General features: G+C 41.3%; 1 protein-coding gene across 1 annotated transcript in view; it reads right to left on the reverse strand.

Moving 5' to 3' along the window:
• Gcfc2 (GC-rich sequence DNA-binding factor 2) overlaps positions 1-23,684 on the reverse strand; it is a 35,228-nt gene extending 11,544 nt beyond the window's left edge. The window contains exons 1-11 of the mRNA XM_028762383.1: positions 23,414-23,684; positions 21,210-21,338; positions 17,003-17,227; positions 15,183-15,280; positions 13,563-13,678; positions 9,621-9,807; positions 7,546-7,669; positions 5,983-6,064; positions 5,458-5,570; positions 3,305-3,504; positions 1,183-1,333 (exon numbers count right to left, since the gene is read on the reverse strand). Of these exons, the coding sequence (XP_028618216.1) occupies positions 1,183-1,333; positions 3,305-3,504; positions 5,458-5,570; positions 5,983-6,064; positions 7,546-7,669; positions 9,621-9,807; positions 13,563-13,678; positions 15,183-15,280; positions 17,003-17,227; positions 21,210-21,338; positions 23,414-23,654 (1,666 nt within the window). The 5' untranslated portion in view covers positions 23,655-23,684. The remainder of the gene's footprint in view (positions 1-1,182; positions 1,334-3,304; positions 3,505-5,457; positions 5,571-5,982; positions 6,065-7,545; positions 7,670-9,620; positions 9,808-13,562; positions 13,679-15,182; positions 15,281-17,002; positions 17,228-21,209; positions 21,339-23,413) is intronic.
• Positions 23,685-24,469: the final 785 nt, after the last annotated feature.

Below are 24,469 nucleotides of genomic sequence, written 5' to 3' on the forward strand. Positions count from 1 at the left end.
TGTGTGTGTGTGTGTGTGTGTGTGTGTGTGTGTGTGTGTGTGTGTGTCTGTCTGTCTGTCTGTGAAGCTTGAGGCTGATGGCTGCCAGTTTGGCATGCCAGCTTGCTACTGGGATCCTCTGTCTCCATGTTACAAACTCTTGGTATTATATGCCAGCCACCATGCCTAGCATGTTTTTATGTGGGTTCTGGGGATCTGGATGCTGGCCTTTTATGTGGGTTCTGGGGATCTCGATGCTGGCCCTCACTATTGATGGCAAGAGTTTTAAACACTGCACTGTCTTCCAGCTCCAAAACCCCTAGTATTTTCTCCAATAACGTCCACTGTTTCCTTTTAAAATAAAATTCCTCAAAGTACTGTCTAGATGTCTACTCATAGTTTTCTTTGTTTGTTTCTGGAATCCTCTCAATTCTGCACCTTCCACAGAGTGGAGAGTGTATCTCTCAAGTCACGCAGGACATTTGCATAGCCAGCTCCAAAGTTTGATTCTAATCCTGTGTGACTACTGTCAACAACTACAACTAGGCCTCACCATTCTCCTTGGAAATACTTTGGGAAATACTTTCTTTTGACTGTCCTCCTGTATCCTCTCTGGTCTTTGCTGGTACTTGTTACTTCTGTGACTTTTAAATACAAAAAGGACCTTAGGAGTGAGGTCATTTCAGTATCATTCCTTCTTGCATTCACTTCCTTAATACTTCATATCACTTTGTGGCATTAAGTACCACCCACATGCAGCTGTCTCCTGCCTCAACTCCTTGACATACGGTATACTCAGCAACCATCTAACACCCACTCTGTGACCTGCATCCAATGCAGCACAGCCACCACTTGTGCTATCTTTCAGCACACCCTGGGAGTGCTGTCTTCAGAACACACAGAACCAATGCTCGCTAGCCATGGGATGGATGGCTCAAATACAAGAGTTAAAAAGAATATCATTGTCTAGAATGAATAATAATCTTCAAAGTTTAGTCAAGTTCAAAATTAATTTCTCTGGAATATGGTAAAAATATTCTGGTCAAATACTACCACTACTACTGTGGACAGCCAATATTTGAACAAACAAGCATTTTCCAACCAGGTCAATTTGAAATCTATTGCTCTTGAATACATACAGTATTTCCTTACATCTCCAAACTTCTAAAAGTATATCTGTGATTATAACAGAATTGAGATTACCTGTAAGGCAAGGAACAACTGTTTTGTTGATGACAGCAGACAAGATATTCTTATCAGAACCATCTTCTTTTCCTGTATCTTCCATGCTGCTCTCTATAAACTCTGTTATGGCTGTGAACCAGGGCATCTTGTCTAGACCTATGGAGTCCTTCTATAAAATGAGATAAGAAAAGTTATACATTCTTAAATGTGTGGATTTTGTAAGTTAACTTTTTCCAAAATTCCTAGACTTTTCCCAAGGCTCAAAGAGAATAATCACATGCTTTACTACTATGTATCAGACCACCAAGGTAAGGCAGGAGGCACAGCATCCCAGCATCGAGGCAGAGTAGCTAAGAACTGGGTTTCATGCATTCATCCATACAACAAAAATGTGGCAAAGGCCCACTGTGTGCCAGCACATTCAGAGACCAGCAATGGCAGCGATCTGACCGGAGTGAAATAACATGTTTGAGTTAGGTACTTGGAATTGCTACAAAAATCACTGGTAAAATTCATTCATCTGCCTCAAGCAAAACTGACTTCAGTCCTTTCACTTAAGAATAAATGTGTAATGTGCATGTGATTTAGTTTGTTAGCCAATCAGCAAACACAAAATGGCTACTAGTACTTGTAGATGAATGAAATGATCCAGAATGGCTAACCCCGGGTGATGCCCACTCATTCTCTAATAGTTCCACAGAAATGACCTTGCTCTACCCTGGAAGGTGATGTGGTCCTAGGAAGCCTGCAGACACATGATTAGACCAAGGAAGAGGTGCTGACGCCCTCTATCATTTACTCTGTAAGCTCTTGCTGAGAGCTTTCCTTACAGAGCTTCATTCTTTAGCATGCAGGATCCAGCTATTTCTAGTGGCTTCCTAAACATTACTTTCAAGTCCCTGAGATGACACAGAGCATAAAGGCACTTGCTGCCAGGTCTGATGACCTAAGATGGATCCTTAAGACTCATATACTGGAGAGAACCAACTCCCATATGCTGTCCTCTGGCCTCCACATGCATGCTATGGCATGTGTACACACTGCCACACACACAAATATATGTAATAAAACATTTTTAAACCTCCACATTAGTACCATGCAGTAGTGGTGCACACCCTTAATTCCAGCACTCAGGAGGCAGAAGCAAGCAGATCTCTTGTGTTTGAGGCTAGCATTATTACAGAGTGAGTTCCAGGGGGACAGCCAGGGCCACACAGAGAAACCCTGTCTCAACAAGCAAAACAAAACAAAACAAAACAAAACCAAACCAAACCAAACCAACTCCATATTACCTTCCCTATATTATATTTCCTATTACTTTCAAAAATGAGTTCTCAGCTCTGAATCTAGGTTTGAAGGCCAGTGTACTCACCTCTGAATTGGCATTTCTCCCACTTTAAAGAAAGTGTATTCCCCACAAATTCCTGCATACCCCTAAGGATTCTCTTACAGTCTTCCTCCTCAGTGTTTTGCTAACCAACTCTTCCCAGTTTGTCATCTCCAACTTCATAATCCTCAGAACAGATTTTTAAGTCAAATTTAACCAAACTTACTACTACATAATTCTAGGGAAATTTTCACACATTATAAGAATATTAAAAATGTGTTTGAATTACTGATGTCTTGCTATGCCTTAAGAATCGAGCAAGATGGCTGGGAATGAAGCTCAATGGTTTGATGATTGTTTAGCATACAGAAGGCCCTAAGTTTTCTTCCTGTCTCCGTCTGTCTGTCTGTCTGTCCCTGATCTGTCTCCTTCCTTCCACTCCCCTACCCTGACACAAATCATGTAAGCATCCCAAGTAATATAGTTCAGAGTATACATTTCTTGACAGTTGCTCCAAGGCTCTAAATTTAAGGGTAAATGGTTTTGTTTTTACTTTTTAACGATGTTCATTTGTGCGGGGAGGTCGGGGGGCATAGCATGTGTAAAAGGCCAAAGGACAACTTGTGGAAATTAATTCTCTCCTATCACATGGGTTTCAGAGTCCAAACTCAGGCCATACTCCTCGGCAGCAAGCACCTTTGTATGCTGAGCCATCCTGCCAGGCTGAGGCTGTGGTATTTTAGACCTGACCTGGCAGCAAGGGCACCGAAGCAGCTAACATGACCAGGACAGGCACATGTTAAACACCGATACCTTGAGAGGATTCCAGTCAAGCAACTGAACTCGTATCAGGGGACTTAGAAGCTTTGGTAAGCAGAAACCAACGAAAGCTTCATAGTAGGAATCAGGAAACTTTTCTCGCCACTGCTGAAATTTCAATAAAATATTCTGGACGTTACAAAAATCATCATGCACATCTTCAAAAACTTTCTTACAATCCTGTAAAATGTCACCTGCAAACAAAGTAAGTCTCTTTATGTTATGCATGTTAAAGACTGTTTCCTTACCAACGGTCAAGAGCTGCTACTTAACCAACTAGGCTGGAAACTTTTATCTTTCATTATATTCATTTTATTTAGAAAGTCACCTTAATACCAATAGTGATAATATCGACACTAATAAAGCCTACTGTGTATTGAGTCCCTGACTATATGCCAAAATGCCATATACTTATTGTCTCCTTTCATTACCATAGCTCTCTTCCCTAAGGCAGAGATGATACATTGATTTAAACAAAGCGAGCAAAGAATACCAAACTGAGGCGGGCAAGGAAAAAAGCCCCTTTCCATTGAGTCTAGTGAACAGCAAAGCCCAGAATCTTTTAAAGAGGTGCACTATGAGCCTTCTCATACCACTGTAAGTAGTTTCACTCATGAGCAGAGCATAGACAGCCCACAGCACAGGAGAAAAGCCTGACCAGTTGTATTCAGAACCGCGTTAGGATCCAGAACTCAACAAGACCCACAGAAATAAAAAACCAAGGAAATGAAACTGCCAATCGACAAGTGAGCTACGGAACTGAACAGTTTCAAAAGAAGAAACATAAAAGGCCAATAACAAATTTTAAAGCAGCACAACATCCCTAGCTACCAGTGAAACACAAAGCTACTTTGTGACTCTACCTCAACCCAGTCAGAAAGGCCATCAAGAAATCCAACAGCAAATGCTGGAGAAGATGTGAGGGAAAGGAGCCTTATTCACTGTTGGTGCCAGTTTGGAGGTTTCTCAAAAACTTAAAAATGACCCAGCTATTTTAATCCTAAGCACACACCCAGAGCTCTCTATATCCTATCATAGAGATTTCTGATGCTCTATAGCAGGGAAATGGAACCAACCAAGAAGCCCATCTTCATCTGAACTGATATCGAGAACTTGGTATATATACAACATGGAATACTATTCAGTGCTAAAGAAAAACAATCACAAAGTTTGCAGGAAAATGGATGGACTTGGGATGTATACTGTTAAGAGAGGTCACCTAATCTCAGAAAGGGAAGTGCCCCCTATTCTTTCTCCTATGCAGATCCTAGCCCACACTGCATATGTATCAAGTGTAGGTACAGCGTAGCACTTAGAAAGGAGGACAAGAAAGGGCAATATTAGGGGATAAAAATACAGGTAAAGGGTACAGTCATGAAAGAGTTCACAGAGTTAGACACATTCCTTTCTACTTCAGTTCTATCATAGTTTCTTCCTTTGTGTGTACATGCGTGTACATGCATGTATGTATGTATGTGCATTGAAAGGGTGGGGAACCCAAGTCTTAGTACTCCACATCAATTCAAGATGCAACAACTTTCAACAGTACTAGGACAACACTCTGAAGGGTGTGTGGGACAGCACTGCTCTAGGACAGGCGCACTGGGTCCTGCCCAGTCTGTCCATCAGGGCATCTACACCTTTAATAAACCTTAAAAACAAACAAACAAACAAACAAACAAACAAACCAAGAAAACCTTGAAAAACAAAATGTAACTGCTAGTGAAAGTACAGAAACCTAAGAGGCTTCAGAACCGCCATGCTAACTGTAGACTTCACTGAGATGCAGTGTTAGGAAGTTGGCAGATGTCTGGTTTGAGCTTTGTGATGCTTTTAATCTGAGTTCATTACAATAAAGTGCTTTTTAAAAGTAGTTTCACTGAATTGGTTGTTTAAGTTGCAGATGGAGCCATACAAGGAAAGCAGCGTAGCCGCAGAGCCCTCTGTAACCCAGCAGGCAGCAGCAAGGAGCCCTGGGAGCAGGTGCTTACACCACTGCCTTTCCAGAGGCAGCAAGTCTTATGCAGAAAATGTTTCCATCTTTCTTGAATTTTCCTGTCTTACTAATATGGACTTAAAGGCAGCCACAGCAAAGCCTTCCTCACTATTTCAACATTTCAGAATAGGTTAGAATCTTGGCAATTGACCTTGGCGCTTGTGGAAGTCAGTCATCTCTGCAGGAGACAGCTCATCATCGCTAGACGTCCCTTCCTGATGGTCACAGTTGCCCAAGAGCTCTCTTGCTTGTCTTCTCTGCATCCTGTGTTGTGAAATAAAGTAAAGTAAATCAACAATGTTGTTATTTTACAATGGACACATCATCGTACTGACACCATTTTATGTGACTCTTCTCGGACACTTTCTGCTTCCTTAGCTGCTTTGGTTCTAGTGTTCAGCTTAGGTCATTCTCTGGATGAAAAGGTTTCCTAAGGAGAGTCCACTAGTTAGAGGTGCTTTCTAGTTCAAGGCAATCCTAACAAAGGCCACCTCACCAAGTCTACCTGAGCCCCAGTTTGTTTCTGAGCTGGAGGCCAGCTGAACGAACTCAGCTCTGGTTTTACATCATTCTTGGAAACTGGGATACCAGGCTGGGTGATTATCACATAGCTAATCCTACTGAAATAGTGGCAAGTCCTTGCTCAGTGTGTTAGGTCTGCACTTTATACAGATACCTTCGAGCTTCAATCTCTTCTAAAATCCGTTGATCCTTTTCATCCAGAGCCAAGCTTCCATTTGCCGATGTCTCATCGTTGCCTGTTAATTCACAAAGTTAGCTTTGTACTACAGTCTCAAAACGGTGAATCACTGAAGCTACAGGTAACTTCATGAAGTCTATGTGTGTGTGTATATGTAAGAACACGTAATGTGCTCAAAGTGTACATTTTGTTATGCCATACAACGTAATGTCCATTAACTATCGGTGTTCACAGCCAACAAGCCTGTTGGCCTAAGCACATGGCCTTTCTGTGTGTGTCATTTACCAAAGCAGGTGTCTTTCCTAGCAGTTTATCCCAATCTCCTCCAGAGGCACATACTAGAGATATTTATACTGCTAACATCCTGTCACCCACCTTCCCTAAGCACCCGAGCTAAGACACGAGTGCAGCAGCACTGTTGCATGAGGAAGCGGAGTGGCCACTCCTTACCAACCCTGCTGAGACCCACCAGTCTGTGTTTCCAACCACTCTCTGCTCATTGAATGGCATCTGTGTCAAGGGACCTGGGGAGATGGTTCAGCAGTTAAGAGCACTAGCTGTTTTCCTAGATAACTAGGGTTCAGTTCCAAGCACCTACACGGCAGCTTATACATGTCTAGGCTGCCAGTCCCAGGGGAACTTATCCCCTTTTGACCTCTGAACACTCCTGCACACATGTGATGTACTTACATATACTCAGGTACACACATATACCCATAAAAATATACTTAAAAAATCTGTCTCAAATGCTTAAGTGACTGGAGATTCTAATATTTACTTTTTAACCTTAAATAAGCTATACTGAAACTCCTCCTTGAAATGCCAGGTGTGTGTGAAGGATTGGTGTGAAAATATAGAAAAAGCTTTTTTTGTTTGTTTGTTTTTTGAGACAGGGTTTCTCTGTGTATCCCTGGCTGTCCTGGAACTCACTCTGTAGACCAGGCTGGCTTCAAACTCAGAAATCCGCCTGCCTCTGCCTCCCAAGTGCTGGGATTAAAGGCGTGTGCCACCACTGCCCGGCTAGAAAAAGCTTTTGTACTGGCTAGTTTTGTGCCAAACTAAAACAGGCTAGAGTCATCAGAGGAGAGGAAGCCTCAACTGAGAAGATGTCTCCAGAGGATCTATCTGTCTGCAAGCCTGCAGTTTCTTAATTCGTGATTCATGGGGAGCACCCAGCCCATGGTGGGTGGGGCCATCCCTGGGTCTGTCCATGGTTCTGTGAGAAAGCAGGCTGAGCAAGTCTCAGAAAGCAAGCTAGTATGCGGCATCCCGCCATGGCCTCAGCATCAGTTCTGCCTCTAGGTTTCTGTGCTTGAGCTCTGGCACTCACTGCTTCTGAGGACGAACTGTTCTATGGAAGTGGAAGGGGAATAAACCCTTTCCTCCCTAACTTGCTGATGGTCATGGTGTTTCTTCACAGCAAGAGTAACCCCTACCCAACTAAGTAGTTTTTTTTTTAAATATATAGAACTAAAGATATTTTTATTCTCCATATGGCAATTTAGCTTAACAAATAATGGAATATAAAAAATCACTAACATGATAACTGCTGCAAGTATGAAGATTCACATTTTAACTCATCTTGCCTGCGTTTCAGAAGTGCTTCTGACTGTTTTAAAAGCAGTGTGTACATGGATGACTCCAGTTCCCCAATGGTGATAATCTGAAACACAAAAGTAGTAATTGTAGTTCATCAACAATGAATTATAAAAAGTATAAAAGGTATTATTTGTCATCATGTATACATTCAATTCTTCCAATATTAGTTCAAGCATCACAGTTTATGAAACCAAATGACACGGGGTGAGGAGCATGCACCTGAGAGATGGGTAAAAGGAAGGATCCTTGTCTGAGAAGCTGAGGGGGAAATGTGGACAGATAGCGAGGAGACACCAGAAGAAGCGGGTAAAATCTGAAAAACTGAAGAACGAACGGGGCTGGACTATAGCTGAGTGTACGATGCCTGCTGAGCATGTCTAAGGCCCTGGGTTTGAGTCCCAGCACCAGAATAAACTTCATAAAATGGAAGACAGTCACTAGGGACAGGTGAGAGGGCTAAGCTCCAGAATGTGTGACGAGCTGGAGCTGGAATCCTCCTTCCCGAGCAGTTACTTCATTCCTGCTGCTTCCGGAATATAGCTACAGCAGCGCCATGTAGGCCAGGAGGAGTTTAAACGTGTAATGTAAGGATGAATGAAGAAATGCCACAGACAGCAAGTACCAACTGACACTTAACGTGGTGACAAAGCAACATTTTAAGGATAGAATAGATATAGGAAGTAGAATTTAACTACTTTAATGATTTTTTTCTTTTAAAGTTCTGAGGCTTAAAGTACCTTGCAAAAAGGTAATAGAGGATCCCATGTCAGCACTGAGTATGCACAGAACACAGAGGATCCCATGTCAGCACTGAGTGTGCACAGAGCACAGAGGATCCCAAGACAGCACTGAGTGTGCACAGAACACAGAGGATCCCAAGTCAGGACTGAGTGTGCAAAGTACACAGAGGATCCCATGTCAGCACTGAGTGTGCACGGAACAGAGGATCTCATGACAGGACTGAGTGTGCACAGAACAGAAAGTAAAATGAAAGATTTAAAAATCTGATGGTGTAAAAAATGTTAAACATATAACTATTAAAAACCATCACAAACAAAAGTGTAAATTTTGGATCATGCTGAATAAGCATTAAACATTCTAAACCAGGGGCTAGGAAAGAGATGGCTCAGTGGTTAAGAGCACTCTGGAAGGGCTGCTCTTCCTAGGAGCACATTTCATGTCCTAGCATCCATATGGCAGCTCACAACCAACTGTAACTCCAGTTCCAGGGGATCTGATGTTCTTTTCTGGACTCCAGAAACTGAATGCATGTGCTGCGCAAATGTACATGCTGGCAAAAGCACTCATACAAATTAAATAAAAAAATGTTTTAAACCATAAAGATTTGTTTAAATTCACTAAAAATTAAGAGAAAAAAAATCACCACTAAGAACCAAGGTGTGAACAGAGCAAAGGACTCAAGAGAATTTAGAAGAAAAAGATCTACACAGGGCATGGTACCTAACACACCTGACATCCCAGCACTCAGGCGGCTGAGATATAATAATCCACAAGTATAAGGCCAACTTCAGCTACACAGTAAGTTCCAAGACAGCCTAAACTTCAGACTGTAGCCTTGTTCACAGGCAAAATTACATGCAACTAATCATACAAAGGACTTTTCTGTCATCAAAATCAATATTTTACAAAATCCATTTTTACTAATCTAGTAAAAAAGTAATAAACCACCATTCATTCTGGAGAATACTTTGGCCCATGTCTAACATCAAGAGAAATGTGCAATATCATGGTAAAATGTGTGAGGTAGCATATAACTGTAATCCCAGAACTCAGGGGCTGAGGCAGGGGAATTATGAGCCACCTGGGTTACACAGTAAGATCCTGTTGAAAACTCACATCACTACTGCCTCTTTTACTTGCTTCTTGGAATTAAAACTCAGAACCTCATGATTATACAACACCTTACCCACTGAGCCATCTCCCCAGCCTGTCTCTTCTTTACTAACTGACTGATGGGGGATGGGGAGTCTCTCTTCATGCATATTTATACATACCTTTTCATTCAGACAATCAATTATATTTTCCACATAAATTTTCATGCCTTTGTAGAATTTGTAGTTTAGAGCTTGATCTGATGTGCTCTCGAGAGTCTGGATAGCTGTCTTTGAACTCTGGATGTCTTGTACATATTTTTCATATTCTCTCTGGTGTGAGCGATGAGACTCCTGTAGTAACATTAATCTAAATAAAATAAGAAAAATAAAAGTTTCATTTTTCATTCTTTTCCTTTTAAGCAGTATTCTAATAAAGATGATTTCAAACACAGAGAAAATTTTTACTATATAAACCTCAATTTATTAGACTTGTGAAGCTAGGGAGATCATAATTACTGTTCTTAAGAGGGAAAGATAAAAGAAGAACACCTACAGAGACTTAGAAACAGAAGGTGGGCATAAGTTTTATTTAATTTTTTCTTGAAACTGGGTCTTTTTAACCCAAAATGGCCTTGAATTCACTATGTATCAAAAAGATGACTTGATTTTAGGCTAAGATTGATCAGAACTTACAAATTAAGTGAGTTCCAAGAATAACCAAAGGTTTTATATGAAACAAAGGAGCCTGTGTGTTTACTTTTACACAAATCTGTTGTCATGCTTGGAAAACTGAATGAACTGGCATTAACACCATTTAAACATTTTATGGTTTGGTATAATTTATCTGGTTTTTGATTCATGAGTGATTATTTTCCAACTAGAATTTGCTGTACATGGGCTTCATTCCATTTCCTCTGTTGCATGACCCTACACTGCTTTGCTAAAGTGAAGACAGCAGACTTGGTCTAGCTTTTGAGAATACCACACACATCAATTCAATGACTGTTCATCTTTTAAAATTATGTTACCTACCACAGACACAAACCAACACAAACACATGAAACATATTTCTTTCACAGAATCAGAATATACATCCTACTAGCATTTGAACTCTGTGGATGCCTTAGAATAACCAGATCAATAAACAATGAAATAAATTAAAAGTATATGGACTTTAATCTGGCAAAAAAATTAATTCAACTAATCCTGCTAACATGGTCCTGAAAAGAAATTATTTAGCCTTTAGGCAGTATATCTTGTTTTTAAATTTAGAGGAGACACACTACATGTCTAAAAAAACTTCCCTACTTAATGGAGATAAAAGTACAAGCAAGCTAGGCTTGGGAGAAGGATGAGTCAGTAAAGTGCCTGCCTTGTAAGCAGGAGGACTTGAGTGAGAACTCCAAAACCACTCAGGAAGGTTGGCATGGAGGCACACTTATAATCCCAGCAACCTGCTTGGAATGTCCCAGGCCAGTGACAGACCTTGTCTCAAAAAACCAAGGAGGTTCCAAGAATGAGCATTATTGGCTATAGCAGTATTTTCTAAGCATTCTATTATGTGAAAAGGCAGGCACGACGGGCGGTGGTGGTGCACGCCTTTAATTCCAGCACTTGGGAGGCAGAGGCAGGCGGATTTCTGGGTTGGAGGCCAGCCTGGTCTACAGAGCGAGTTCCAGGACAGCCAGGGCTACACAGAGAAACCCTGTCTCGAAAAACCAAAAAAAAAAAAAAAAAAAAAAAAGGGCAGGCAGGCATGAGGTATAATGGTTTTTTGCAAAAAGTGGGGCAATGTAAAATACTATGTACTTCTATAAGATAAATACACACATTAGGCAATTTCTAGAAGAAATATAAAAAGCTGGTGGCACACAGTTTCCTTCAGAAAGCAAACATTCTTTTTGGTATCATTTTGTACTCGTTTATTAAAAAACAAAAACTAAAACATTTAAAATGTATTTTCCTTTTAAAATAAAGAACGCAGTTGGAAGTAGAATACAGATAAAAGTAGCATTTACTTAGATAAGAGGATCTGAAACGTTAATCTACATGACCCGCTGTCTTTGTAATTCTCACTCTGAAGACAATTCTCTCAGAGACAATCCCTCAAGAAACACCATATGGGTTTTGGTATATAAACAATTCTAGCTGTAATAGCTTTAATTCTGTCTTGTTTTTAGGAAAGCTACTTAAAGCCAGAAAATGATAATGTGTGGACTTCAGGAATAATGTTGACTGCTGAAGTAATTTCACTAACATTACCATTTCAGAACACTCACTCAGGAGTTCCAAGCTTTATTCTGTGCAGGTCAGACAGTAAACAGTCTCAGCTTTAGAGCAGTAATTGCTCTTGGAGATATTCAGCTCTGAGCTGTATCACCGACAGGAGGCACTACACATGCAGGCAGAGCTGTGTTCCAATAAAACTTCATTTACAAATACAGGGTGGGCCGGAGCCAGGCAATCCCACAGAACAGACACTGAGTGCTCGTACACCTGAAGATCTCAAATATTTATTTTATAATATTATAGGGTGACTTTTTTTTTTTCTGAGACAGGGTTTCTCTGTGTAGCCCTGGCTGTCCTGGAACTCACTCTGTAGACCAGGCTGGCCTCGAACTCAGAAATCTGCCTGCCTCTTCCTCCCAAGTGCTAGGATTAAAGGCGTGCGCCACCACTGCCCGGCTAAGGTGACTTTTATATAGAAATATCTTCAATTAAACACACAACTACTGTGACATATTCTGTAATATGATTGAGGAATTGAATTACTTTAAAGCTGACTTTTGATATAGGAAAATTTGAACCTATTCTCAAATGTACAAAAAGCACATCTTGAGCTAGTGAGCTGGATCAGAGATAATGCACAAGCCTGATGCCCCAGGCTCAACCTCCAGACCCCACAAAAAGATGGAAAAGAGAACCAACTCCACAAAGTTGTGCTCTGACTCCACACACGAGCCATGTATGTGTGTGATGAAGATGTTCTTTAAAAGGCAGCACCCCTTATAACAAACTGTCAGATAGGCTGACCAAACCCTGACCATCACACTTATTATTTCATAAACACAGAGACCAGCAGACAATAGATTCTCTGTACATTATATAATAAAATAATTAAAACAGCTTCTGACAGGACATACCTTAATTTTAGAAAATACACAGTCATTAGGTAATTACTGTTGGCTTGGAGTACTTATCAATGCCCATATTTAAAAAAAAAAAAAAAGGCTTGTGCTTTAGGAAGACACCATACCAAGTCATAAAAGTAAACTCTTGGTCATGGTGAATTTCTCCTGTTAATGTATTAAAACAAAAAACAAACACACAAACAAAAAGCTGAGTGTGGTGACACACACCTTTAATGCCAGCACTTGGGAGACAGAGGCAGGTGGATTTGAGTTTGAAGCTATCCTGGTCTACAGAGTGTGTTCCAAGATAGCCAAGACTATATAGAGAAACCCATCTCAAAAACAAAACAAAACAAAAGAAACAAACAAACCCCCAAAACAGAAAAACCAAACAAAACCCACATGCATACACACAAGCCAACAGTTAAGTCTGAAGCTGGCCTAGACTATAGAAAAAGACCCTATCTCAAAAATCCAAAGGCAACAATAAAGCAACATGTTCACTACTATAGCAACACATAGATGAGACTTAGAACAGAGAAATAATTACAATAAATTAACTATAGGAACAAATGTGAAATGTGTCTATTTAATACTGTAGAAGGTAAGCATGATGAGACATGGTTCAAGCACACAGAGGTTCCTGTAACTTAGGAACTCAGAGGACAGGAGTTCAAGGCCAGCTGGGACACAAGCCGAGACCATGTCTCTAAAGACAAAATCTAGCAGTATAGAAGAATGCCTATAGTCATATTTAAAAAAAATTTAATTACTAGTTTTAATCCTGTAAAGAGTATTTGTCATTAAGACCAACAAGAAAAAGAAAAATCTGCTGCGTTTGAATGGTAAAATAAGAGATTTATTTTTTCCTAAATATCTGTTTAATATTAATTTAATATTAATAATGTTTAATAATAATTGAAAAACATAATACTTTTTTTACTATTAATCACTTAGGATAAATATAAATTACAAAATAAGCATTACTCACCTATTATTTAATTGTTTCTTTATAATTTCCAAATTTACTGGTGGAAATGAAACGGAAGTATCAAACTTCTTCAGGGTTTGAGACTTACTGCTGTGGGAAAGGTCTATGTTTTGTCCCTAAAAAAAAGAAAATGTGAAAAATTACTTTTAAAAAACCATTTCATTTACAATATAAAGAAAACTAAGTAAAGTCCCTATGCTTGCAATATCATGATCACAATAAAACATTTTTAAAAATCTCCCAACAGTCTTAGAATATATTAATGCCTATTTTTCCAGCCAGGCACTGTGGCAAATGCCTTATCATCCAGCACCCAGACAGAAGAGGCAGGAAGGTCTCTATGCATTTGATGCCTATCTCATCAACATACAAGTCCCAGGGCAGCCAGGGCTGCATATGGAGACCCTGTCCCAGAGAAACAGAAACCAAAACCAAACAAAATCAAAAACTGCACTCCCCCCACCCCCAGCTTGGCAGTACTGAGGACTGAACCTGTGGCCTATTAAACTATTAAACTATTAAATTCATATGGACATGACAAATTGTAAAGTTCCGATTTCCTGAAGTTTCAAGGGCTAGTTTTGCTGATATTCTGATGCACTGTGGAAAGTCGTGGAGTTCCTGAAGAACTGTGAATGAGTAACACCATGGCTGTCTAGGGCTGGGAACCTACAGAGAATGCACTCCTGTGAGAACATCCTACAGCCCTCCCATCAGTCTCCCTGCTGACCACAATGACCACCACCACACTTGCAGTACAAAGCAGGTTCTCAGAGGCCACGATTTCAGACTAGCAACATGACACGGAGCAGAGACTTAGCCACCGCTTCTGTTTACACCCAGGCATCACAGCCCATCTCAGTTGTCACCCAGCCTCTTCCATGTCCACTCTAACCAGCAAATCCCAAATAGTCCTGATGTTCCTTCAGGTTCGTACTCCCTAATTCACGCATATGTTTGAATAGCGCACTGGAAGATCACTTCTGGAAGAACTTTTTGTCCCCTCTCCCCATATGCCCACTCTCTTACAAAACTGCCTATCATGTTCCCATGTCACTGGGACTACACTGAGACTTGTGGCACATAAGTTCACTGCAGTGATTTTCCTCAGCTGTCTCTCAAGCAGACGGCACATACCTGTAACTGGCTGCTGTATGCTAATGGAAACCCCATAATACTTCCATTTATGTCAATGTTGCCTTACATGGCAGCAGATACATCTGAGTAGGCTTTGGGGAGTGGGACTGGATCTGATTATGCACAAGGGATCACAGTAACTTGGGTCCTCATGAGAGACAGAGTGATACAGTGAGTGATGCAGACAGAAATGCAGGCACATGCTGAAGAATGCCAATAGAATCCGCAAGAGTGTGGTTACTTAAAATGACATTGTTGTGTATTTACATGTATGTATGGGCACATACATGCACATGTGTGCCTGGAGATCTGAGTCTGTCTCCAGACTTTAAGTCATTGAGAAGACAGAAGCAACTCTACAAAGTTGTCCTCTGACGTCCACTCACGCACTATGGCATGGGTGTCCCCAACAAACTAACAAAAATTTCAAAGTAAAACTGAATGTCACAGTGCCCTCAGGATGCTCGCAGCTAGAATACTTACCTCTGTGATCCTGACTGCTTTCCTCATCTGCTGCTGCTCCCAGATGTCTTGGTTTTCATCTTCCTGACTCTCTTCACTTGTTTCTTCACTCTTGATTGCTAGTTAAACCAGAAGTTAAAACATTAACTCAGTATTTCCCCAGACTGATGGCATTGCTCAGATTTGGGGAGTTATTTTATGTAGGCTTAGAAGTACTTCATATGCTGCTGCTACTTCATAATAATCCAGGGAGGGAGAACCAGTATTATCTTCATTTTAAAAATGAGACCAAACTCAGAGCTAAATAACAGGTCAGAGTACTGTTTTGCAATGAGAACTCAAAAGGAGACATTGGGCTCCAGGGCCAGCACTCCCTTTTAACCGCCTGCTTTCCCATATGGAAGAGGCTGGGGAGAATGGAAGGTTTTTTTTTTTTTCATTAAAGAGGTCTAATGTGGGCCACCAAGATGGCTCAGCAAGTACATTTGCCACCAAGCCTGACAACCTGAGTTCAATCCTGAAAAACCCACACATGGTAGAAGGAGAAAACCAACTCCTACAAGTTGTCCTATGACCTCCATGCTTACAATATGGCATGTGTGTATCCATACTCACACAGACAACACAAGATAGGTAAATAAGGCAAGCAAGCTGGCCCAATGGTTAAAGGCATCTGCCATCAGGCTTAATGACCTGAGTTCCATCCCTAGGACCCACAACACAAGATGGAAGAGAATCCACCACTGCAATTAGTCCTCTGGACCTCCACATGTGCTCACTGACCAAACATGCCCACTCAAACACTTACATCTACAGATAATGTGTGAGCTCACACACATAAAATATTTTAAAAAGCAATAAAAATTAAAATAAATAAATGTGATTGCTTGCAAAGAAAAAGATACTTGATTCAGACCTGAGAATCAAACATTTAAAAACAGTTTCTGGGAGCCTGGGATGTAGCACAGTTAGCAGAGTGCTTGACATGCATGTGTGAAACCCTGAATTCAGTTCCTAGGACTTGGGAAGTAGGGGTTAGGGGACCAGAGATTCAAGGTCATCTTTAGCTCCGTGGTAAGTCTGAGACTAGCCTAGATACAAACAAGTTTCTGAGAACAAGGAACCAGTTTTATTTTACCAGAAAACCATGGTAAAGCATACATACTACAAATGAGAAATGTGAACAGCCTTTTGCAAATTAAGCACTCCTGACAAGGTGAAAGTTTCAGTACAGGAGGGAAGATCTTAGCGTATGATACCTAAAATTGCTGTAGAGCCATTCATGCTAACAACAAAAGTCTTTCTAAAAGGTGGCAATGATAATTTGCAACATTTCAAAAAGTCTGTATAATTCTTTTACCTGTCAAAAATCAAGGAAAGGATCCAGCATTAGTAAACATCATAACACATATCCTTAGGTAATATGATAAGATAGAATCATAGCATTTAAAAGCCATGATATTGTGGACCAAATTAATAATGATAATACCAAGAATCTTTAAAACATGTGCGTTGGGGATTCAGCTTGGTGCCCCCCCCCGCCCCGTTGTGTGTCTGTGTGTCTGTGTCGGGAAGGCAGGGTTAGGGTGGGGTGGGTAAGACAGCTCTCACTATGTGCTAGGATTACAGGAATGAGCCATCACAACTGGTGTATGTGGTACTGGGATTCAAACACAAGGCTTCATGCACGCTAGGCGAGACTCTGCCAACTGAGCTGCATCAGCTCCAATATCAGTTTTTGAGAAATAATAGAAAGCATGGTAATGAGCAAAGATCAAGTTCACTACTGTAATGAAAATGTCATGATCTTTATACACTGGTAAATAAAATTAAATACATACCTGTTTCTTCAGCCATTCTTTGTCGGAGTGTTTGAGGCTTTGGGGTAAACAGTATTCTCTTCTCGTGGTCATCAGGATCACTCTCCAGGTCGTCTTCATTCCTTCTCTTACTGTCAGAAGTGGTGGAGGGGTGGCTTACATCCAATGAAATATAGTCCCCTGCGGTCCTGGCCAACTCACGCTTTCTGCGGGCTGCCTGAATAAAAGCTGCATCAGGGATCTTAACTGAAACAAATGAAGAGGGCAATGAAAACCAATTTCTGGTCCCCTAACCCCTACTTCCCAAGTCCTGGGAACTGAATTCAGGGCTTCATGCATGCATGTCAAGCACTCTGCTAACTGGTACATCCCAGGCTCCCGGAAACTGTTTTTAAATGTTTGATTCTCAGGTCTGAATCGGTATCTTTTTCTTTGTAAACAATCACATTTATTTAATTTTTATTGCTTTTTACTTATTTTATGTGTGTGAGCTCACATGTTATCTGTAAATGTTTGAGTGGGTATGTGAGTTGCTGCAGAGTGCCTGCTGCTGGCATTCAAGGCAACGAAGGGCACCTCACTCCTAAACTTCACTATTTACATAGATGAACTTGATTGACAGCTCAAAGTCTGGTCAAGGAAGAACATTACTATGAGAGATATAAAAAGCACATTACAGGAATGAACCTGATCTAGCACTGCTGGGAAATACGCTGACACCATTCCGTCTTGCCTTTTGCTCTCTCTCACTTCTGGAAGTTGTGTCAGGACAGGAACATGAGAAAGCCAAGCAGTCAGTGAGAGTGTAGTAAGAAAGGCAAACTCAGCAGCCTGACGTAGAGGCCTCCTGTAACTGAAGTTACAGACAACTAACTGTAAGCTACTATGTGAGTGCTGGGAATTGAACTCAGGTCCTCTGAAAGAACAGTGAGTGCTCTTAACTGTTAAGCCATCTCTCCTGCCCCTAAATGACAACTTTAATACAACTTTATTTTTTTGTTTTTATGTGTATAGTATATATTCACTGACATGAATTCTTATAATTTAGTAACTGAGGTTTCTTCATGCATGGAATTAACTCTATTAAAAAATGATTTAAGAAAATATCAGTGTAAATAAGATGACAAGAGAGATTTCTACTACTTCAAACATCTGGAACATTAGAGATGTTAAGTGCCGTGTATCTCAGGAAGCAGCTATGTAGGCAAGAATGGCTTAGCACGTCTGACCCTCCTTCTTTCTTCGCATTTCCACATGCACGGGACCAGCATGGCTAGTTTCTGTGATGCTGAGGAGCCAGATCCAGGGCTTCATACATGCTAGGTATTGAGTCTACCAGCTCAGCTACACCTCAACCCTGATCCTGCCACATGTACTCATACATACACATGAAGAAAAACTGTCTTTAAAAAAATTCATGCCTTTTTAATAAACAGTATTTATTTACTTGTTTGTTCTTTCAAAAAGTCTGATTACATTTGTTTGTTTATTCAACTAAAAGCAGGGACAAAGCAAGCACTTCGGTACAAATGTAAATGTCAGGACAGCTTGTAGGAATCAGTCCTTTCCTTCTACCACATGGATCCCAGGGATCAAACTCAGGTCCTTAGGCTTAGTGCCAAGCAGTTTACCCTCAAGAAGTCATCTCACTAGCCCAATTATTTGTTTCTATTTTGAGACAGGGTCTCATGGAGGACAAATTGGCCTAGAACGTGTGATTTTCTGGAATTACATACAAGTGTTACCACATCTAGCTGGACCAGTATTAAGTTAAAGATTATTATCGGGGGTAAAAGGACAGGTGTGCCTATACTCTCATATAGGACTTAACAGATGATGTGATCATGATACAATATGTGTGGCAATGGGCCACACGCCTGCAGTCCTAACATTAGGAAGCTGAGGACAGAAGACTGCTGAGTGTTCAAGGCCAACCTGGGCATCATAATGACTTTTAGGCTGGCCAATGCTACAGGAAAACCATGTCTCAGAAACCACGATAAAACAGAATGAACAAAGTATAAATCAAATCATTTGCTAAATTCTTTAACTAAATGAATACTGGAAAAGAAAAATGTTGCTTATGAAGTTTACAAAGGGACCAGGCAGAGCTCTGAACCTTGCCTAATCTGGGGTAATGATTCTGTTGTGGAGTAAAAAAAAAGGTAAGACAACGTGTCTCTGATAATAAGTACAGTTATTATTGTCTAAAGTAGATTAAAGTTCCAAATTCATCACGGGAGCCAACATCTGAAAACGGAACCATAGAGACAGACTGGAAACACGTGGGAAGCCTGGTCCTGGAGCCGAGCTTGGGTTGTCTGCAGAGCCTCCCAGGAGACTGTCATGTGCAGTGGGGTTATGAAGCAGCATCAGTCTCCAATACACAAGTGTACTGGAGAGAAGCACATGAATTGGAAGAGATCTCATATGCCTCACTTGGTGCTCATGGGGGAGATGCTGGTATCACAGAAAGCAATCCTATCCCAAGTTACATGTGAAAATTTGGGGAAGGGAAGACTGTGCTTCCCATCCTGCTCCCTCACGTCTCTGCAGTTCCCACACTGTAGATGTCAGACAGACATGGGCGGAGAAGACACAGACACCTCCATGCTTTCTCTGATAACTGACATTAGCACACATATCACATAGCAGACAAACAATCATCTAATAAGCCGAGATCAACTATCATCTCTTTTGTATGAAGACCCTCTGCTACAGGGAACATCTCAAGGCAGATAGTCTATCACTGGCTAATTCTCACAGCCTGTCATCCAAACATACAACACATACATTCTTCATACACATGAGGCTTTCTGCTTAGATGACAGACTTGTGCCATCATACCCAGCCCTGCCATCTTCTTTAAATAGCACATCTGCTATCTAGCTGCTGTATTTGGAGGAATGACAATTCGTTACTGTAGAACTGTCCTGCACTCTGAAGGGAATTTACCACCCATACACCAACCCTACTCTCTGTGATTATTACACACTACACCACACATTGTTCCAGACTGACTTCTCCTCAGGAGAGCAGTGAAACCAACCCTTCAGAACCAGTCCCTCACATTGTCTATCTACAGAAGCACTGCTGTACACAGCAGCCACTAGTCATATCTGACTGTATCAATTTAATAAGATTAAAAATTCAGTATTTTAGTTATAGTATCCACATCTTAAGAGCTCAATGGCTATTTGTGGCCAGTGGCTACTGCACTTGTGGTGAAGATACGTTTTTCTACCATAACAAAAAATTCTACTGGACAGTGCTGCACCCTGAGTCTACCCCGGACTGTATTTGCTTATTACCAAGCTCAATTTTTAAAAAGATTTATTTTATTATTTTTATGTGCGAATGTGTATTTGTGCACGTTAGGGCTGGTGCCTGAAGAGGCTCGAGGCAGACTCCCCTGGAGCTGAAGTTGAGTGGTTATAAACAGCCCAACATGGGTGCTGGGAACTGAACTACTTTTCTCAAGGGGTCTTAAGTGTCACTAGCCTGAAAAAAAGTCTATATAGCAAAAAACAAGTTACAAACACCCAATTTACATTTAAAAGGCTAGAGGAACATTTTGACTTTATGGGCCATAAAGTAAGGCCCATGATAACTTCTAAACTTTGCCAGTGTAATGCCAAAGTAGACTTAGGTAACTAACATCTGAAAGAGTTTTAATGAGCATTGGGCTAGATTTAGCCTAGACATGGTTATATGCTAAGCTAACAACTGAACTAAGCAATCTTTCTTTAAAAAAGCCACTTCAAGTCATTATGAGTTTCCTACACATATTGTCCTCCTTCAGGTTTTAGACATATTACATCATGTTGGTATCAGCAACATTCTCACTGTAAATTCTTACCAGTTTCGAGTCATGAGGTGGAACTACCCAGCAAGCGCAGTAGTTAAGAACACACTGTGGAATGGACTCCCTGATTTTGGCCTAGTCTGTGCTACTTATAAGCTATCTGATCTCAGTTATATCATAGAATAAATAATGACCTATTTGCTGCCAGCTTTTTACTACTTTATCAACAATAGAAACTATTGGTGTACAATGTGCAGCTATTAGAGCTGGTCACGTGATACATCACAGGCTCAGGAGGCAGATGGTGAGTTTGAGGCCAGTTTAGGCTACAGAATGACCAGCCTGGGGTACAAAGTGAGACCTTGTTGCAAAAAAGAAGTTAGTTAGTTAAGTTAGTTACATAAAATTATAAAAATTACCAACCTATGGGTGAAACTCCTTTTTCTTCCAGAGAACAAGAGCTATCAGACGATGGACTCTGATCACCTGTACTCTCTGGTAAGGGATGTGTTCCTTCCTCTTCATCCGTTGAGAGATCAGCTGTTCTGCATTCTAAGAGGACACCATTAGAAGCAAGAAAGTCAAAATATTTGAATCAATAACCAAAATAAACACATACAATTTATAAGATTTCCTTTTAATTCAAGACTACATGAAGCTCAAAAAAAGACTGGCGCAAATAAACATTTTAATGGAGAGTCTGAGAGATAGGTCAGAGGTCAAGAACACATACTGTCCTTGCAGAAGACACAAGTCTGGTTCCCAGCACCTGTGTCAGGCAATTCACAACTACCTGTAACTCCAGCTCCAGGGAACTGACACATCTGGTCTCAGTGGACACTGTGGTCACACATGGATACACACGTACACAAGAGTAAAAACATAATAAAATATGGAAAGGATAAAGCCGCAGCTAACATCTTAGCTATTGCCGTTAGTGACAACTTCTGCCTCCAGCCAAGGCAGTGATTCTCAAAGCATGGTCTCCGGCTACGTGCAGTCACGACTACTTTGATCATAACACGCATGTTACTTGTTCTTTTCTCTGGGTTGACACTGCAATAAGGCAAAAGTGTGGTGGATGAAAGCGCTAGCCTTAGCACAAAGGCATCGACACCAGCTTTCACACAGTCATTGTATTCTTCACCACACACCAAGAAAGGGAAGAAAGCCAGTTTCATTCACGTTTGCTGATGAGGCAATACAAATTAATTTTAAAAATGAACTGAGTACATATCTTCTTAAGGATAGTGGTAACGAAATAGAAATTATCTATGGAAACATGGGTTATTTGGGACCTCTAATTTTAAGAGTCACAATGTGAGTTCAAAGGCCAAAGAAATTTGAGAACCACTGCTCTAGAAGGGAAGAGGGGGAACTTACTTACTCAAGGTAAAGGGATGACTTTCATAGTTTATGTTACAAATACAAAAGATCATTCAAACTTTAGATGAACAGGGCCCCTGACAGTGACTAAGGAATCATTTATGACCTTGAAGTCATTATTTTAAGTGCTATAAGCTAGGCACAGAAAGACAAATATGTTAAGTTCTCATTAATACGCAGAATCTAAACAATTTGAAGGAAATCAATAGAGACAGAGTAGAATGGTGGTTAATATGAGCTGATATGGGAATATGTTGACAAAAGTTACAAAATTTTACAAGAATAAGTTTAGGGTATCTATTATACAACACAGTGACCATAGATAGTACCAATGTGTTGTACGCTCTACTTGAGAATGGCTGGGGAATTCTAAGTGCTCCCACAATGAAGACAAATACATTTGACCCATGTAAACAACTCAAAAGTCTACACATATTTCAAAGCATCTTGTACACCATTAAATATATCCAATTTTCATTTACAAGTATGCATATATGAGAAATCACTAATATTCTTTAATGGGTCTAAAAATAGTAGAGAGAAAAGCCAGACTTCAAGATTAATGGACAAGTGTTCTGCCTGTTTGAATGTAAGCACACTATGTGTGTGCGTGTGGTGCCTGACAGTGTCAGAGGAGGACTTCTAATCTCCTGGAGTTACAGACGGTTGTGAGCCTCCATGTTGGTGCTACACACCGAACTCGGGTCCTTTAAAAGAGCAGCCAATGATCTTAATTGCCGACCGGCCTCTCCAGCCCTCAAGTGACTGTGTATTTAATCACATGAATGGCACAGTCCTTACTTAGTGTCGCTGATCTCAGTCACAGCATCTCGTTTTACATTATTTCTTTTAACTACTTTTGTTGTTGTTGCAGATAAATGATTTTAAAAATGACAATGTTCCAAACCCTGTCCGTTTTATTCTTTTAATAACCGTCAGGTTTTCTTAGAAAACTGTTAGGCAAGCTCCCAAAGTCACATATGAGTTTCATCCACATTTAACAGCTAACAGCATGAGGAGTCGTTCAAGACTCCTCCGAGGGTGTGGGTTCACTGTGAAGACCAATGGCTATACTATGCTCTAGTCGGTGTGGGTCACCTGCGATGCAAACAGAGAAGCTCCATCAAGAGCTACAGGAGGCTTCCGGCAACCCCGGCACTGCGCACTGCGGGTGCAGATGACCACAGAGGCCTCTGGAGCTGCAGACCTGAGGAACAGAGCCCTTCCCACCCCTCGGTCACCTGTGCCGCCGTCCCCGCGGGAAGCAGCTCCCGGGCTGCGCCGGGAACTCGCCCAGACCCGACCTCGGCCCCGGGCGCTGCGGGCCCCGCGCGGCCGCCCCGCTCCCTCTGTTCGGTCCCCTGCAGACGGTCGGCCTGGCTCCGCTGGCTCCTCAGCGCTCTGCTCCTTCGCGCCGTCGCTATCGCTATCGCTGGATGCGACCTGGCGCCGCCTGAAAGTCCTCTGTGGCCTGAGAGCCATGTTCCAAGAAGGATTGGCGCGTCTCCTTAGGTTAGGTGTTCTGCGCCTGCGCAAGCGCCCTCCTCGAGCTGCGCATGCGTGTTAGTGAGAGTTCCGCCTGGTGTTGCAGGGTTCTGTACTCACCGCCAAAATTGGCTGAGCTGCCTTTCTAGCGGGACAGATAACTACTGGCCAAACATTCTCGCGGCTTCTTATGTCTGAGGGCCTGAAGAGTATTTGCACATCCCACCCAGAACAGGCAGAAGTGGAAGAATATTATACCAAATGAGAGCCTTATGTGACCCATGCTGAGTCACACTTTCTAGGTACCCCAGGAGGATCCCATCTTCTATCCCCTGCTTCCGCCTTCAGAGTAATGGGTTGTATGTTAACAACACCAAAACAGATTTAGAAAGCACTGAGGATTGAACCCAAAGCCTTGTATTTGAAGGGCAGTGTCCTAACTGAGCCACAATCGCAGTCCCAGGCTTTTAATTTAAGACGTTCACTAAAGACCAAAGATTCTCAGCCTGGAGGTGAAACCATGGTGTCCTTGACAGCTATGGCAATGGGCTTGGAAACCTCCGCTCCTACTGAGGTCTCCTCATGCTCTGAATCAGTCTTCCCATCTATATTTGCACGTACTTTTTATAGTCGCTTGTGAAATATTCCTCAGTTAAAAAAAAAAAAAACAGAATCAGTAGGTTCCCTGCAGTTTGATGATAATATTCAATCATAAAGGTCACTTACTTATCACCTTACTGGTTTGTTAATCTGAGGAAGTCTGGTTATGTAGACCATGTTAGCTTCAAAGTAGTAATCCTCCTGCAGCATCC

Source organism: Grammomys surdaster, unplaced genomic scaffold (assembly GCF_004785775.1).
Source record: "Grammomys surdaster isolate TR1022 unplaced genomic scaffold, NIH_TR_1.0 133, whole genome shotgun sequence".
Lineage (NCBI taxonomy): Eukaryota > Metazoa > Chordata > Mammalia > Rodentia > Muridae > Grammomys > Grammomys surdaster.